This window comes from Narcine bancroftii, chromosome 4 (assembly GCF_036971445.1).
Source record: "Narcine bancroftii isolate sNarBan1 chromosome 4, sNarBan1.hap1, whole genome shotgun sequence".
NCBI classification, from domain to species: domain Eukaryota; kingdom Metazoa; phylum Chordata; class Chondrichthyes; order Torpediniformes; family Narcinidae; genus Narcine; species Narcine bancroftii.
Genome location: NC_091472.1, coordinates 245,854,837 through 245,873,794, shown reverse-complemented (window position 1 = coordinate 245,873,794; position 18,958 = coordinate 245,854,837). Strand labels below are relative to the sequence as shown.

At 43.7% G+C, this 18,958-nt stretch overlaps 1 protein-coding gene across 14 annotated transcripts in view; it reads right to left on the bottom strand.

Annotated features, from left to right (window-relative positions):
* The window catches only part of dnah7 (dynein, axonemal, heavy chain 7), a 359,684-nt gene that overhangs the window by 93,882 nt on the left and 246,844 nt on the right, over window positions 1-18,958 (bottom strand). For all 14 annotated transcript variants that reach the window (XR_011356527.1, XR_011356526.1, XR_011356528.1 and 11 more), the window contains 4 exons: window positions 12,290-12,444; window positions 11,446-11,636; window positions 4,275-4,408; window positions 2,200-2,535 (listed from right to left, as the gene is read on the bottom strand). Coding sequence is in view for 11 of the 14 variants with exons in the window: in XM_069934600.1 (XP_069790701.1) it covers window positions 2,200-2,535; window positions 4,275-4,408; window positions 11,446-11,636; window positions 12,290-12,444 (816 nt within the window). In the remaining 3 variants the exon portion in view is untranslated. The remainder of the gene's footprint in view (window positions 1-2,199; window positions 2,536-4,274; window positions 4,409-11,445; window positions 11,637-12,289; window positions 12,445-18,958) is intronic.

Sequence of the window (18,958 nt, the reverse complement as noted above, 5' to 3'; positions counted from 1 at the left end):
GAGGATGATTCTGGGAATAAAAGGGATGATTCTGGGAATATGAGGAGCAGTTGACAGCTCTTGGTCTGTTCTCATTTTAATTTAGGAGAAGGATGGGGGGATCTCATTGAAACACTTTGAAATGTCGAAAAGTGTGGACAGAGTAGATGTAGCAAGGTTGTTTCCAATGGTGGGAGAGTGTAGGACAAGAGTGCACAACTTCAGGATTGAAGGGCAAAGAACAGAAATGCGTTGGAATTTCTTCAGAGGGTGGTAAATCTGTGGAATTTGTTGCCACTGGCATTGTGGAGGCCAGGTCATTGGAAGTATTTAAGGCAAAGATTGATAGGTTCTTGATTAGTCAGGTCATCAAAGGTTATGGGGAGAAAGCCGGGCAGTGGGCTGAGTGAGAAAATGGATCATGTCATGATTAAATGGTGGGGCAGACTCAATAGGCTGAATAACTTATTTCTGCTCCTATGGATATTGAAGGAGCATCAGTGTGTGGCAATATTGCAGGGCTGACAGGGTGTGGGGAGTATTGCATGTCTGACTGTGCATGGCGTATTGCAGAGATGATGCTGCATGGGGTAAAAAGAAGAAAAAAAGAAAGCTTGGTAAATCAATTTAGAGAGGGTGCAACTAGAGAGTGTGCAACACTGAACCTCCTCTTGGGGAAGAAGATAGGGCAAGTGACCTGTCATTGGGAGAGCACTTTGGAACCAGTGGCCATATTTCTATATTTAAAAAAATAGTTATGAGCAAAGATGAGAACACATTAAGGTCCTAACTGGGCCAAGGCCAATTTTGGAGAAACTGGGAGAAGTTGATTGGGAGAGAATGTTTGAAAGTAAGCGAGGCCCATCACTGAACCTGATAGCTCACCACAAGTCACAGGCCACAAATCACAGACCTCCAGTCTGATAAATAGTCTTCCACCATAACCCTCTCCTTTCATCTATGAAGCTAATCTTCCAGGGTTCAGTGCCTTGCTGAAATCCATATATACAGCATCTACAGTTCTGTCCTTGACCATAGACTTGGTCACATCTTCAAAAAACTCAATCTGATTTGTGAGACATGACTTCTCAGGTACAAGGCTGCCAAGGCCGGGGATAGGAATCTTTACAAGAAGTTCAGGTATGACCTGTGGAAGGCCATCTCTGAAGCAAAGTGGCAATTCTGGAGGAAGCTAGACAAAAATACATACCAGCTATGGCAGGGACTGCAGGCCATTACAGTTTACAAAGCGAGGGAAAACACTATAGATAGCCACGATGCTTCATTACCCAATGAACTGAACACCTATGCCCACTTTGAGAAGAACCAAACAGTGCCTACAAGAATTCCTGAAAAGGGTGATGTCGGAACATCAATCAAGAGGATGAACCCTCACAAGGCGTCTGACTCTGATGGCATACCTGGCATGGTATTGAACATTTGTGCCAACCAACTAGATGGAGTATTCACGGACATTTTCAACCTCATTGTTGTAGTCAGAAGTTCTCACCTGTTTCAAAAAGGCATCAATCATCCCGGTACCTAAGAAGAGTAGTGCAAGCTGCTTCAACAACTACCGCCCAGTAGCACTAACTTCTATTGTCATGAAATGCTTTGAGAGGCTGGTCATGGCCAGAATTAACACGTAGCTAAGCAAAGTTCTGGACCCAATGCAATTCAGTTATCGTCACAATCGCTCCACGGCAGATGCAATATTGCTGGCTCTCCACTCAGATTGGATAGAAAATTGACTTCATAGATGAAAGGAGAGGGTGATCAGTGGAAGACTGTTTATTTGCCTTACCTTTTGTGCATTATTTATTTTCATATGGTAATGTAAAAATGTTATAATGTGAATGCTTGCACTCTGATTTTGCTACAAAAACACCAAATTTCATGAATTGTTCGTGACAATAAATTCTGATTTTGAAAAAATCATCCAGATGATCCCTTATCAGCCTTTGTTCATCCAAGTTAAAGTACATTTTCTTCCTCAGAATACTCTCCAGTAACTTACTAACCATAGGTATTAGGGTTCATTGGCATGCAGTTCCTAGGCTTTCCCCTGCAGCCTTTCTTGAACAGAGGCATGTGTTTGCCACCCTCCATTCTTCTAGTGTACTCACTTCTTAACCATATTTTTCATTACTGTATAGTAGAATTTCTCAATTCTCGATTATCTGATTGAACAGTATAAAATTCAATCAGGTTTCATCTTACCTTTCTGCTAAGACATCAGATTTTTCTGAATTTTCAATGGACATGACAAACAGGTTGATAAACCAATTGAGGGAATACTGGTACATAGGCTCTATATAGCCAAGATCGCCAATTGAAAAAAACAGGATGGAAGAGTGTATTGCAATTGGTCTGTAGCCCATTCGAGTGGCATCAATCTTCTTTTCTGTCTCCTCAGCTATAGTTTGCTTCTGAGTTATTTCATTCGCAAGCACTTTTGATGAAGATAAAACCTTTATGGCAGTTTCATCTTCCAAAATGTTTCCCTCGGAAGTTGAAAGAATTTCCAGAATTTTATCTTCAATTTCTTTTAGCAGCCTGAAAAGTTAAACACTTCTGCTTATTGGGTTTGCATTTATGGTATATCATTACTTCACTGAAAAGGAACAGAAAATGATTGCAAACAAGTTATTTATCTGCAACTAACATGTATTATTGTGGATTTATCATCAAACATCTAGATCAATAAAATAAGCTTTAAATTTAAAAATTACTTTCATTGCCCATATTTTGCTTAGTTCGTCAGGTATTAAATATTTTAATGACAGCATCTCCTTTTACTGTTTTTGACAGAAAGGGTCATCTGGATGGAATGATGAAGGTAACACCCATTCTAGTTTTGCAATGCAAGTTTAAGATGTCCTTGAACAGGGCTTATGTTACAATATTTGAACATATTATTTGCATGATTCGGATTGTGCCTTTGTGATGTAAATGTTAAAAAATAAAATACAAGAATGAAATTCTATTGCTCTCTTACTTGACAGAAAGTTTTGTCTCACCATTTCCTTGTAGCATGAATAAAACTGGAGGGAGAACAAATGCTTTTATTAGGGTTTCACAGTAGTCTTTGGAAGGGTTCTGGGTTTAGGCAGGAAACCAGGGTTATATGTAAGCAGATAGGGGTGGAGCCAGCCATCAGCACAACACACTACTAGTGAATCCCAGTTCACTACACCCCTATCGCCTTGTTGTTTTGTATACAAGAATGCCTGAGTGCCCTTTTCACAAAATCTCACATTTGTAATGCCTGAGCCTCATCCAGTTCAAGTGAGTTCAAATTTATTAGATGGTCTCTGATAATGTAAACAGAAAAAACAGGTTTATAATATTAAAGGGGCTAAATTAGACAGATCTTGACAAAAAGCACAGAATCATGAATCAATTTTGTTTTATTAACCCGATAGCTGGGTAAAAACTGCCACTTGATTTAGCAAAGCAGGCACACCATTTTGTTGGTGGAAAATATCATAAAAGAGTTGTACTTTTTTTTAAAAAGGGAAATACATTTTTACCTGCAGCCGATTCTGGCAGACATTCTGTAAATCGTGCTAACTTGGAAGGCATTCAAGAATCACAAAACAGAAGAGGCTGCAGGCTGAATCATTTTTCAACCATACTGGGAGTATTGGCAGAGGAGATTCAAAATAGAAGGAAGTTTTCACATGGGACTAAGAGCCCCAAAAATAAATCCTCATGGCAGCAGTCAATGCTGGCACCCCTAAATCCTATGAGCCTTGTTTCTGGAATTTAGGAAAGAAATTTTCTTGGAAATTAATAGGTAATTAGTGACCAGCTTTATGGCTTTGATAGGTTACACCTTAGTGTTTGAAAAGATTAATAACTACATTTGAAAATGTAGATTGCTGATAGATGCCAGATTGTGTCAAATATATTGAGAATGTTTGATGGAAAACATGTTTATTGTAATACATCATCACAACCTATATATTGTACTTGCTGACTGGCCTAGTGAGATTATTGAATTCCCTTTATATTATATAATGGGTGGGGATTCAGAGTTTGTGGCTGTAAAAATGAATGCCAAGATATATCCTTCCATCATTTCACTCATTAATACAATACAATTCTATGCCACCAAAATGATTTGATAGCCACAGTTGTCCTACATTACCTAAAAGTTAACTACCTTTAATTGCAATATTTTTCATTTGAAAACCTTTAAATAAAACTCAATCTTTGCAATAGCTTGATTGAAACATCTAGAAAACATGCATTAGAGAAGAACATACATGAGTAAAGAGAACTTTATTTACCTTTTATTTTCTGCACTTTGTAAAATTAAATGCTGCTTCTCTTCTTCCAAGTCTGGCCTTTCTCTAGCCACTACAATACCCAGAAGCTGGTCTTGCATCCCCTCAGAAGTAATCATAAAATTTAGCAGTGTCACCTGTAGGTTAAGGGAAAATATTAAAAACATAAGGATTGTCAGCAATTGATTGCAAACATTATTGAACATTAATACAGAAAAACCCCTGGTAAACACCGGATTAGTTGCTTGAAATTGGATGACTAATGAACTAATGGCGAGGGACACCAATTTTACACTTATGTATTTTTTACCTATTTACTTTCTTCTCCAATTGCTTGAGGCTGCCAGTTGCTTGAGTTCTGGATAACAGGGGTTTTACAGTATGTACTTCTAATTTATTTATTGCTACCATTATGTGATGATAATATTACCGCAGACTCATTCAACCTCACTTCTTTACTTTATTGATACTCAAATAATTAATTGTGACCAAACAATCATCATTTAAAATTAGGATACAATTGCTATTGGAGATTCAATTAAAATAACTAGTAACGCAACTTAACTTTCTATTAATCTAAGAATGGTCAAAATGTGAATTTAATGTTAAATAAGATGATATTTATAAGATTATATTTTAAGGCTGTATTATTTCCTGGAGGTTGGTTACTATTTTATTGGCCTTTTCAATGCAATGAAATGAAACAGATCTCTGAAAGGTTCCACCCCCACCCCCCACCCCCCCCAACCGATCCATAATTGCAAAATGAAGAGGCTGCAATACAGAGTTAGTTAAACATATAATCAGTCATTGGTAGATCATCCACAATGTTTACAAATCAATCAAGAGAAATGGGTCAAAGGGGAAATTAGATTGAGACATGTAGATATAATTATTTAGTATATTGAAAGTCAAATACGTAACATATCTTTTTATTCATGCCATCTGTAGTTTAATACAAAAATTGCAAGAAATTGATAAGTAAGGAAATAAAAATGGCTGGAACACCAACATTTCTATTGGCTGAGGAAAATACCCAGAAGCTGGTCTTGCATCCCCTCAGAAGTAATCATAAAACAGTCAGATTACTAAGTTTTAACCCAGTATTGTGATAGTACAGATTCTATCAGCAATGTGTGTATGTAGTGTAGGATGACTGTGATTGGCTGAGAGTGTGGCCACACCTACTGGCAGGTCTTAAAGGATTGCTCCTAGCCAGAGAGGTCATTCTGGACTGGTCGACCTACTTGTGATATGCTCCAGTCTTTTAGTTAATGAAAGCCTTGGTTTGGATCAACAGTCTTTGGTTCTTTCGACGCACACTACAATTTTATTAACTAAAACATTTTGAAGGGATGGAGCGTATGCTACGGCTGGAACGCCTCAACATCGACCCACAGTCAGCTACAGCCTCGAATTACTTTAAGCACTGGGTGAGATGCTTCGAAACATACTTACAGCTCTCTAATCCTGGCGTGATAGAGGACAACCATCAACTACTAATATTGATGACTATGGTGTCCCCTAGAGTCCACCAGCGTGTCCAGGACGCAACCACTTACGCCGCAGCCATGAAGGTGCTGAAAGGGCTCTACGAGCAACTGGTGAACAGGGTCTATGCTCGGTACAAACTTTCTACAAGGAGGCAACAGCCCGGTGAGTCCTGTAGAGCTTATATTCAGGTACTAAGGTCAATGGGCAGGGACTGTGCCTGCACAGACAGAACTGCTGCAGAGACCACAGACGATCTGATTCGGGATGCCTGTGTGGCTGGAGTTCGATCGAAGGAGGTGAGGCAGTGCCTGCTAGAGCACAGGGGAGAAAACCTAGTGGACGTGATCCGGATCGCAGAGGCAATGGAAGCTGCAGTCTTAAGTATGGACATGTTGTACTCTCGGGGCTGGACCCCACACTCTGATGTAAGTAGGATGCCCTCCCTCTACCCTACTACTGCGGCTACGCTGCTCAATGCAACCCAAAAGTGTTACTTCTACAGGAGGATCAAGCACAGCAGGTCCCAGTGCCCGGCGAGAAAAACCAGGTGCCAGAAGTGCCTTAAAAACAGCCACTTTGCTGTAGTCTGTTGCTCCAAAATGGCCACCGTCAAACACAGTGCCTCGTGTGAAGCCCAATCATAACTCTCCATTTCAAACACTTCTTCCTCAGAGCTCTCGTCCAATGAGAGCGAGGACTCCACCGCGCGGCACTGCCTGACATAACGTGGCTGACGCCGAGCTCAGAAGGTACAACCCACCCTCGCCACAATGATGTTCACCTTACTTCATGAAGCAACGTCCAATTGCTTATTTGACTCGTGGTCAACTGACAGTTTTATCCGCCCAGACCTGGCCCACCATTGCGGACTGACTATTCTCCCCACTGCACAGAGAATTTCATTGGCAACCAGATCGCACTCAACTGGGGTAAAGGGGTACTGTGTGGCGACCCTGAAAGCCCAGGGCATCATGTTCACAGACTTCAAACTATTTATCCTTCCCCAATTGAGCACCCCTGCATTGCTGGGACTGGATTTTCAGTGCCAGTTTCAAACCATTTCCCTGCACTTTGGGGGGCCTCACGCTCCGCTCTCTGTCTGTAACCATTCCACCCCGGAAGCCTCCTGCCAGCGGAAGCCCGAACCACCCACCCCCATGCCTCACCTGTAGTCTCTCCACCCTCCGAGTTGCTCCACCAGTGCTTTTTGCAAATCACACCCCTGGCTAGAAGCCTGTGGCCACCAAAAGTAGGCAATATAGTTATGAACACAGGAAATTTATCACAAGCGAGGTGCGCAGACTGCTGGATGAGGGCATTATCGAACCAAGCTCTTGTTCATGGAGGGCCCAAGTGGTGGTTGTTAAAAACGGGGAGAAGCTGCGGATGGTGGTTGATTACAGCCAGACAATCAACCGCTTCACGCTCCTGAATGCGTACCCCCTTCCACAGATCATGGATGAGGTGAATCAGATCGCCCAATACCAAGTATTTTCTACCATTGGCGTTACGTTTGGCCTTACGGATCAGCTCCTGATCCGCTGAGAAGACCGACCTTTCACGGCCTTCGAAGTATCAATTCCTCAGGGTACCCTTTGTGGTCACAAATGGCGTCACGGACTTCCAGCGGGAAATGGACCAGATGGTGGACCAGAACGGGCTGACTGATACTTTCCCATATCTGGACAATGTCACCATCTGTGGCCATGACACGGAGGATCATGATGCCAACCTTGAGAAATTTTTTCAGATAGCATCTCGGCTGAACTTGACCTACAATTTCGACAAGTGTGTCTTCCGGACCACTCGGCTCGCAATTCTGGGCTGTGTGGTGGAGAACGGGGTGGTCATGCCGGACCCTGACCGCTGTTAGGTCTGCTTTGTTCGAAAATGAGTGAGTCAGACACCAGACTGAGTCGAAATCAAGGTTCTTTATTACCGGATTGTAACACTTGCAACTAACAGTGTTAGTTGGAGAAGGCGCATTCTAACGATATCAGCAAGTGGTGTTTTTTTTATACCCCAGGACACGCACTTAGTAAATTATCATACCATTAGATGGCAGGGGTCGACAGCATCGAGTCCACGCTGCTGAAGATCCAGCTGCGCTGGATGGGTCACGTCTCCAGAATGGAGGACCATCGCATTCCCAAGATCGTGTTATATGGCGAGCTCTCCACTGGCCACCGTGACAGAGGTGCACCAAAGAAAAGGTACAAGGACTGCCTAAAGATATCTCTTGGTGCCTGCCACATTGACCACCGCCAGTGGGCTGATAACGCCTCAAACCGTGCATCTTGGCGCCTCACAGTTTGGCGGGCAGAAACCTCCTTTGAAAAAGACCGCAGAGCCCACCTCACTGACAAAAGGCAAAGGAGGAAAAACCCAACACCCAACCCCAACCAACCAATTTTCCCCTGCAACCGCTGCAATCGTGTCTGCCTGTCCCGCATCGGACTTGTCAGCCACAAACGAGCCTGCAGCTGACGTGGACTTTTTACCCTCTCCAAAAATCTTCGTCCGCGAAGCCAAGCCAAAGAAAGAAGAAAAGAAGATACATTGTCCAATGAATAAGCTGTTGCTACCCTTCTCTGTTAGTTTGCTGCACATCATTCTTGTTAGTGCCAAGCTTATCTTGAGTGTACAAGGTCACATCTGCATTCTGTTACTCCTTAGTACTGGGTGACTCCTTCTCCGGTCCCATCTCATGATGTTTTTACCTTACACCGCATGCGTCTCCTCATGGACTTGCCCAATCCCCCCACACCCAGAAGGCACTCAGACACTGCCTGGGCTTTTTCTCCTACCATGCCCAATGGGTTCCACACTATGCTGACAAGGCACGGCCACTCATCAAGACCACCTCGTTCCCCCTGTCAACCGAAGCCAGAGCGGCCTTCGACCGCATCAAATCGGACATCTCTGCTGCAACGCTGCATGCCATCGACGAGTCCATTCTATTCCAAGTCGAAAGCGATGCGTCTGACTTTGCACTGGCAGCCACTTTGAAACAGGCCGGCCAGCTGGTAGCCTTCTTCTCCAGAACCCTCCAGGGTCCTGAGTGCTGACACTCCTCTGTCAAGAAGGAGGCCCAGGCCATAGTCAAAGCAGTACGTCGTTGGAGACACTACCTCACTGGCAGGCGCTTGACACTGCTGACCAACCAACACGTGGTCTCCTTCATGTTTAGCAAAACCCAGAAGGTCAGATCAAGAATGACAAAATCACCAGGTGTAGAATCGAGCTCTCCACCTTTAATTATGGCATACTGCATTGGCCAGGTAAACTCAACGACCCACCAGATGCATTCTCCATGGGGACTTGCGCCAACATACAACTGGAAAGGCTGCAGAAACTCGAGGAGCTCTGTCATCCAGGGGTCACTAGATTCGTGCATTTTGTCAAAGCTCGCAGCCTGCCCTACACGGTCGTGGAAATTTGCTCCATGACCTGAGCCTGCCCGGTGTGCGTTGAGTGCAAGCCCAACTTCTTCGGTCCAGAGAACACCCACATCATCAAAGTCACCTGCCCCTTTGAGTGTCCCAGCGTAGACTTCAAGGGGCCCCTACTGTCAACCAACCGTAACACCTACATCCTTATGGTCATCGACGAGTACTCCCGCTTCCCATTCACTGTGCCCTGCTCAGACATGACTGCCTCCTCAGTTATAGAGGCCCTGCACAGCATGTTCACCATCTTCAGGTACCCCAGTTACATCCACAGTGACAGAGGGTTCTCATTTATGAGCGCAGAGCTGCGGCAGTACCTTCTGGAGCATGGTATTGCTTCAAGCAGGACCACCAGCTATAACTCACGTGGTAATGGGCAAGTCAAAAGAGAGAATGCCACCGTCTGGAAAGCGGTTACGCTTGCCCTCCGGTCCAAAGGACTCCTTACCTCTCGCTGGCAGAGTGTGCTCACTAGTGCCCTACACTCCATCCGCTCCCTCCTATGCACTGCGACCAATGCCACGCCCCATAAGAGGATCTTCTCTTTCCCAAGGAAATCCGACTCGGGTACGACCATACCGGCATGGCTCATGGTTCCCGGTCCAGTCCTCTTACAACTCCACGTCCGGTACTCAAAGAATGACACCTTGGTTGACCGAGTGACTCTGCTTCATGCGAACCCATATTATGCCTACGTTGAGTACCCGGACGGACAGGAGGACACAGTCTCAGTAAAGGACCTAACGGAAGCCAGATTAGGTGCAGCAGTGCCTTTAACCCAACCTCCCCCTATTCCTTCTCCCCCAGGTCATGTGCTTGAACAGAGGGCTCAGCACCACCCCACCAGCTCAAGCCAGACTGTCGACAACGCCGTTGGGGAATTGACTGAAGCAGTGGCCCCACTCTACAGGCGACACGACTCCGGCAACCCCAATCTTGGCGCCACGGCAGTCACGCTGGATGGTCAAGCCCCCTGACCGGTACAGCCTCTAATCTCCATCCACCCTGGGGTCGGTTCTCAAAGAAGGGGTGAATGTGATAGTACAGATTCTATCAGCAATGTGTATATGTACAGATGGTAGTGTAGGATGACTGTGATTAGCTGAGAGTGCAGCCACACCTACTGGCAAGTCTTACAGGATTGCTCTGAGCCAGACCAAGTCATTCTGGACTGGTCGATCTACTTGTGATATGCTCCAGTCTTTTAGTTAATAAAAGCCGTGGTTTGGATCAACAAGTCTTTGGTTCTTTCGACGCGCACTACAAGTATGGTACAGTATCGCAGAAGTGGGGGCTAGAACTTCATTACTACAAATTATATAGACAAGTTTTATTAAAGTTGTGGATTTCAGAATTAATAATGATAAAAATTAATAAGAACATGCAGCCAATTGTTTCATACAAGGTACATAATTAGAACCACACAGCATAGTACAGGCCACTCGGCCCTCTACATTTTGCCAAGTATATTCCTTCCTAAAAGAAAAAATTAAACCCTCCCTACCCCATAACTCGTTATTTTTCTTTCATTCATGTATCTAAGATACTCTTAAATGTCCCTAATGTTTCAGCCTCCACCACCCTCGCTGCCATGGCATTCCAAGCACCCACAACTCTGTGTATAAAAAAAACTTAGCCCTGATATCTCCCCTAAACTTCTCTCATTTAACTTTATACATATGTCCTCTGATGTTTGCTGATTCTGCCCTGGGAAACAGGTGCTGGCTGCCCACCCTGTCTATGCCTCTCATAATCTTGTAGACCTCTAACAAGTCTCCTCTTATCCTATGCTCCAAAGAGAAAAGTCCTAGTTCTACTAACCTTGCCTCATAAGACTTGTTTTTCAATCCAGGTAACAACCTGCTAAATCTCCTCTCCATAGCTTGCATATCTTCCAATGACTGGACACAATACTCTGTGTGGTCTTATTAGAGATTTGTAGAGTTGCAACATGACCTCTCTACTCCTGAACTCAATCCCCCTATTAATGAAGCCCAGCATCATACTGGCCTTCTTAACTATCCTATCAACCAAATCATTGATGCAAAATCGTTGCAAAATCCCATCTGATTCATTCACATCCCTTCAGAACAGGGATCCAACACTCTTGCTCAGTCTGATCTAATGTGATTTGTTATCACAGCAATGTGATGACTTTCAGCACATCTTCATTTCAAGAGTATTATCTTGGAAAAAAATACAGAAAAAACAAATTTGATCGAATTTCAGACCTTAACAGATGTTTCTGGAAGATAATGAGGATTTCTTAATTTAGTTGTGATGTAAAAGCGAAAATCTGGGGCATATTCGATAGTAGAGTCACCAAGTCGAATGCATATGGTCCCACCCTGCTTGAATATTTGTTTCAGCAGCAATGGTTCCAAGATGGGATCCAGCTCCTCATCAACATTTTCCAACAAAACTGGAAAAAAATTTTAAAAAATTATCATTTTATAAATTTCATGATTGTTGACCACATAAAACAGACACTTACTTACACTATAAATTTAAATCAGCAGTATATTCTTTGAATATATTACTACCCTTTGATATAGGCCATTAACACCTTGAACTCTGAAGGACTATTTCAAAATACTGAATTTGTTCTTTCTGATAATCTTCATATGATCAGTTTGTGGTACATTCCTATTTGAGAACAATAGAAAGTGACTCGAACTCAAGGATTGCAATCCACAATTTGATGACCAACTCCCACGTTTTCGGTGATAAATTCTCAAAACATTATTTTCTTTCGCACACTACCCAAAATAGATTTATCAATACCTTGAACCAACTGAAAAGGAAAATGATAAGCATCATTGTGTTATTAAAATCTGGCTTTAAAACATGTTAAAGAAAAAAGCAGATAGTAGATTAAATAAAATTGATCAACGTTCTAATCTATTTGCTCATCACAACACTCCTAGTGCAGATTTGGGTTTGTTCTTTTCATTTATTTAACATAACAATGGATTGTTCTGTGGTTATCTAATTATTCGACTAGAAGAGAGTTTTCTTCATGGTAAATTGTGCCTCCTTAAGGCAGTGCTTACAAACTACATTTTTGTGACTTACCAGGTGTACCAAATTGAATGCAGTTTTCCAAAGTTCTCACAAAGTCAGTGTCAGGGAGCTTAATTACATGAAGACTGTTGGCTTTTTCCATATTTTTTACCCATTTATTTGCTTGGCCTTGAGGATCTATCATCAGCGGCCACCTACGTGCATTTCTGTAAGATATCAAAACATTCACGCAACATTTAACAACTGATTTGGTGTGATCTCGTATTATATTTGAACATAAATGGTAGCAAATACAGTACAACTCCGATTATCCAAAATCAGATCATCCAAAATCCTCAGTTGTCCAAAATTTTTTGGACCCGTAAGTGACGTCTTTTTGGCTCCTAAAATTAGAAATCCTTATTTTTCTGAAAACGTTCAAAGTTGAAATGATATCATTTTGCCTCCAAAAAAAATTGGATAAATGAAGATCAGTCATGATCGTATTGAATGGCAGAGCAGGCTCGATGGCCCATTTTTGGCCTACTCCTGTTCCTACTTCCTATGTTCCTTTTAGAAACAATCAGAAATTTTCAGTTATCCAAATTTTTTTCATGAGCTGAACTGAAGTCACAGGTGGAAATTTTTTTGGAATTTTGGAAAAACCTGAGTAGAATTTTGAGTTTTTGGTGTTGGATTACTTTGTTTTAAAATTTAAGCCACATTACATTCAAATAAAATAATTCACATACAAAAAACAACGTGGTATATACCAAATCAGTTCTCACTCCACTTCCTCCCATCCACCCCAATACCCCTCCCTCCGATCCTTCCTTCTCCCTACTACCCAAACCCCAATGATAGAAGGAAGAAAGAAAGAAAGGTGGTACACCCATCAATAACATAATTAAATGTCACGGAATAGGGTAACACCAGCACAACATGGTAAAGAAAGTTCAAAACTTTAAATCCATATAATCCAAATAAAGGATCCACATTTTCCAATAAAAAAGATAATTATCACAAAAATTATGTTATCTTTTCCAATGGAATGCATGATCTCAATTCTATATGCCATTGTGGCAAACTTAAATCAATCTCATTTTTCCATGTTATCGCTATTCATTTTCCCGCTTCAGCTAAGGCTAATTTCAAAAATCCAATTTGATACCTACTTAATCTCAATTTCAAACCCAACATTTTAACATGACCTAATAAAAATAATGTTGGATCCATCAACAATTTAATCTTAAAATTTTCTCTAAAACCTCATTAAGTCGTGTCCAAAAAGGTTTTTATTGTATCACATGAACAAGTAGAATGTAAAAAACCTACTTCTTTATGACACCTAAAACATAAATCTGAAAAAAAAAAAGTATATCTCTTTAATTTTTGAGGTTAAATATAATTGGTGTATAAAATTATAATGAACTAATCTATATCTCACATTGACAATCTTAGTTATACTGTAGCCGACCGCTACAAAGTAAAACACACATACACAGTGTGGCAGGTTAAATTCACTCCTCTATTAGGGCTGGAAAGGCTGCTTTTATACTGTTCAAGTTCCCGCTGTTTTTGATGATTGACTGAGCTATCCATATGAATAATAGCGGGCGGGAACATCCATGCATATGAATACCCTTCTTCCCCAGCCTGTTTCTGCTGAGTTAGCTGGGCAGCTTGACCAATGCCATTTTAGAGCTGTTGGTCTAATGCTGCCCCAGCTTCTACCCCCGCCAGTTCGTTGTCGTGTGAGTCGCTTTAGCAATCTCTGTCTGCGTCTAATGCCACGCGATATGCCAGCCTGATCTCCACAATTGCAGGCTGCCACATGACCCTCCCCCCCCCCCCCCACCCCCCCCCAGAACCGGCATTACAGTCTATAGTGTCCATAGGTATAGTTCCCAAAGTCTTTTGTGGTCTGCCTCTGCGTCGAGGTGTTGGTGTCTCCACGGGTTCTGCTGGGTCTGTGTGGGCAGGCTTGAGTCTATCTGTAGTGAAGACCTTTGGTTTACTACTGATGTCCAGCTCGAAGATGGCTCCGTTGTTCCAGATGACTTGAAAGGGACCTTCGTATGGCTTCTGCAGTGGTGAACGGTGGGGTCCTCTGCATACAAACACATAGTCACAGTCCTTGAGTTCTTTGGGGATGTTGGACTTGGCTTGTCCATGTCTGGAGGGTGGGATCAGAGCCAGGTTACCGACCTTTTTGTACAGCCTGTCCAGGAAGGTGGTTGTCTCCTCCTGCTTGCCTCTGGAACGAAATCCACGGTAACCGTGAGTGGGGCTCCGTAGACAAGTTCAATGGAGGAGGCGTGGAGGTATTTTTTTGGCACTGTTCGGATGCCATGGTAGCTTGTCCACCCAATTGGGGCCCTTGAGTCTGGTCATGAAGGTGATCTTGAGGTGCCTGTGGAAATGCTCCACCATGTCGTTGGCTTGCAGGTGGTATGCTGTCGTATACTGGAGGTGAACTGTGTGCCTCGGTCAGAAGTGATGTGCTGTGGCAGTCCAAATCTTGCAATCCAGGATGAGAGGAGTGCTTTGGCACAGGACCTGGTGGATGAGTCGGCCAGGAAGATTGCTTCTGGTCATCGGGTGAAGCAGTTGACCACTGTGAACGGTAGCGGAAACTCAGACTGGCAAGGGTCCCATTATGTTCACATGAATGTGGTCAAACCTGCGTTCCGTTGACTCGAAAGGCTGTGGGGAACCTTGGTATGTCGCTGCCCTTTGGCTGTTTGGCACTGCGTACATGCCTTGGCCCACCCCCGGACTTGTTTCTACAATCCATGCCACATGTATTTTCTAGCCACCAGCCGGACCATAGTCCTGATGGTTGGGTGTGACAGCCCATGGATGGAGTCACAAACTCATCACCTCCATGTCATTGGGACAATAGATCGAACCTGCCCGGTGGCCATGTCGCACAGGAGGGTGTAGTACCTGTGCCGACTGGAACGACCTGAAACCAAAGACCTGTGACAGTGGTCCTGTAGTGCGGGATCTCGTCATCCTGCTGCTGTGCCTCTGCCAGCGCTGCGAAGTCCAGACCGTTGACCAGGGAGTGGATGCTGTGTCTTGACAAGATGTCCGCGACTACATTGTCTTTGCATGAAATGTGCTGGATGTCGGTGGTGTACTCTGAGATGTAAGACAAGTGTCTCTGTTGGCGGGATGACCAGGGATCGGAGATTTTAGCCAGGGTAAAAGTCAGTGGTTTGTGGTCTGTGATAACCCTTCCCTCAAGGAAGTACTGGAAGTGGTGGATGGCTAAGTACTGCACTAGCAGCTCTCTATCAAAAGCACTGTACTTTAGTTCAGGGGGCCGCAGATGTTTGCTGAAGAAAGCTAATGGGTACCAACTTCCTTCTATCTGCTGCTCCAGGACTCCAATCGCTGTTCCTGAGGTATCGACTGTGAGGGCCATGGATGCATCTGGTCTGGGGTGGGTCAAGAGTGCAGCTTTGATCAGGGCTTCTTTGGTTTCCACAGTTTCCACAAACGCACTTGTGGATTCGTTGTCCCAGGTCAGGTCCTTCATCAAGATGAACAGAGGGCGTATCACTCAAGCAGCCGCTGGGATAAACCTGTTTATCATCCCCACAAATTCCTGCAGACCTTTGGTTGTACTGGGCTTCGGGAAGCTTGGATGGCCTCTACCTTGTCAGGCAATAGTGTGGCCCCGTCCTTTGTAATCCTGTGGCCCAGGAAGTTGATGGTATTCAGGCATTTGGCCAGGTTGATGGTGAGGCCAAACTCCTGCAGACAACTACAGAGATTTCGGAGGTGCTGAATGTTCCTGTCGGGTTCTACTTGCCACGAGGGTATTATTGAGGTAGACGAAAGTGCCATCCAGGTCTCGGCCCACTGCGCCCATCAATCGCTGGAATGTCTGTGCCACATTTTTGAGCCCAAATGGCATCCTCAGGAACTCGAACAGGCCAAATGGAGTGATGATGGCCGTCTTAGGGATGTCAACAGGATGCACCATGATCTAGTGATATCCTCATGAGGTCCAATTTTGAGAGTATTATTGCCCCGTGCAGGTTTGCCGCAAAATCCTGGATGTGTGGCAGAGGGGTAACGGTCCTAAATGATGGCCTCGTTGAGCCAGTGATAGTCACCACATGGTCTCCAGCCCCCAATTGCTTTAGGCACCATAAGCAGGGGCGAGGCCCATGGGCTGTCTGACCATCGAACAACATCCAACTCCTTGAGCTTGCGGAACTCCTCCTTGGCCAGTCTGAGCTTCTCCAGAGGAAGTCCCGGAGTGGTGGGCCCTTGGTCAGGATGCGATGTCTGATGCCGTGTCGAGGCATCTCCGCTGTGAACACGGTGGGGGGGGGAAAGAATTGCTGGGAATCCTGCTACTACCTTGGAGAACTCATCCTCCGAGATGTGGACGGAGTCCAACTGCATTGTCGGAAACCTAGCACCCCTCAGTGCAATAGTCTAGTAGATCTTGGTGTGGATGAGTCACTTAACCTTAAGGTCCACTAGGATGCTGTGAGCTTGCAGGAAATCCATTCCAAGGAGTGGTTGTTCCACTGTGGCCAGTGTGAACTCCCACGAGAAGTGACTGCTCCCAAACTGCAGCTCGGCTCTTCGAGTGCCATTGGTCCATATATTGCTGTTGTTGGCAGCCCTCAACATGGGTCCCACTAGCCTGTGCCTAGTGTCCAACCTCATCGGGGGTATCATGCTGACCTCTGCTCTTATATTCACCAGGAAGCGTCTGCCAAACAGGCAGTCCCAGATGTACAGGAGTCTCTCTTGGTAGCCAGCCATCGTGGCAATCAGCAACAGCTGGCCTCGTCATTTCCATGGAACTTGCAGGGGACTGGCGTCGGCGGGCCTCGGTGCCCCATCTCCGGTGGTAGAAGCACCATCTGTCGCTGGACTTGCTCCTTCCTCTCATCTGCTGTTTCTTACTTGGGACTGCTCTGGTCTGATGGCAGGACTTCTTTATGAGCCCCACGGTAGCCGAGCACTTCTGTTTCTGTTTCCACAGAATGTCTGCCTGTGCTATAACTTTCCAGGGATTGGTGAAATCTGCATCCACCAGGAGCAGTTGGATGTCTTCAGGCATCTGTTCCAGGAACGCCTGCTCGAACATGATGCCGGGTTGCTCATCTCCCAGGAGGGGCGATGGGGATCTGTCTCCAAGCCCATCCAGTTGGAGCAAACATGCTCCTCGCTCTCGCCGTGAGAGTCCAAACGTCTCAGTTAATAGCTCTTTGAACACAGTGCAAGTGCCTTCCGATGGTGGCCTGAGGATAAAGTTGTCCACTCTGTCTGCAGTCTGCGGATCCAAGACCACTGGGTGGTCTCTGCTGTGATGCCCCGAATCTGGAACTGAGCCTCCACCTGGTCAAACCACACGTCGGGTCGAACTGTCCAGAAGGTCGGGAGCTTCAGGCCGATTGCACTGACTGCTGCTTCGTTCTCCATCGTTAAGTTTAGATTCCTTCTAAACCATCGGGGTCACCAATTGTAGTCGAGCACTACAAAGAAACACACATACACAGTGTGGCAGGTTAAGCTCACTCCTTTATTAGGACTGGAAAGGCTGCTTTTATACTGTTCAAGTTCCTGCCGTATTTGATGATTGACTGAGCTATCCATATGAATAATAATAGCGGGCAGGAACGTCTATGCATATGAATGTCCTTCTTCCCCAGCCTGTTACTGCTGAGTTAGCTGGGCAGCTTGACCAATGTCATTTTAGGGCTTTTGGTCTGATGCTTCCCAGCTTCTACCCCCACTGGTTCATTGTCCTGGAGTCGCTTTAGCGATCTCTGTCCGCGTCTGCTGCCGCGCAATGTGCCAGCTCAATCTCTGCAATTGCAGGCTGCCACAATACTATCTTTACATAAATTTATCCAATCTTCCTGAAAAATTGCTATTCCCAAATCTTTTTCCCATTTTAATCTAGACTTATGAAATATATCTTAGGCATTTTATTCTGTAATAATTAATACATTTCTGATACAAATATTTTCTTCCCGCCTTCCATAAGTAGAATTTCAAATTTTGACTGCTTCCGTAACTTTAAACCCTGTCCAAAATTATCCAATAATAAAGCTCTAACTTGATAATACTTAAAAGAATACGTTGTGGCATTTCATATTTTTCTTTCATTCTTTGAAAGGAAATAAAATGACCAGCTTCATAGCAATCTTGTACAGTCTTAATTCTTTTCTGATTTCATATTTTCAAAAGTTGATTTTTAAAGAGTAAAATGAAAAAGTTTATTCTGATACAAGGGTGTCTTATCTGAAATTTTCCTGTGTACCTATTTCATCTTATCATACTCCATAATTCAATTAAATGTCTCAAAATAAGTGAATTACAAATAAATAGTAATTTAGAATTCCACTTATAAATAAATTGCTCCATCTTCTCACCAATTTTAGTTAACTCACTAACAGCCCATACTAATGAATTTTCTAAATCAAACATTCTATTAATAAATTTCATTTATGCTACTGTATAATAATTTTGAAAATTCAGTAATTGCAAACCTCCCAAATCATACCCCTAAGTTAATTTTTGTAAAGATACCCTAGCCATTTCATCTTTCTACAAAAAATTCCAAACAATAGAATTCAAATCTTTGAAAAAATTTTGAAGAACTTTACAAAGAATAGATTGAAAAAGATACTGTATTCTAGGAAAAATATTCATCTTGATACAATTAACTCTACCTATTAATGTTATAAATAAATCTTTCCA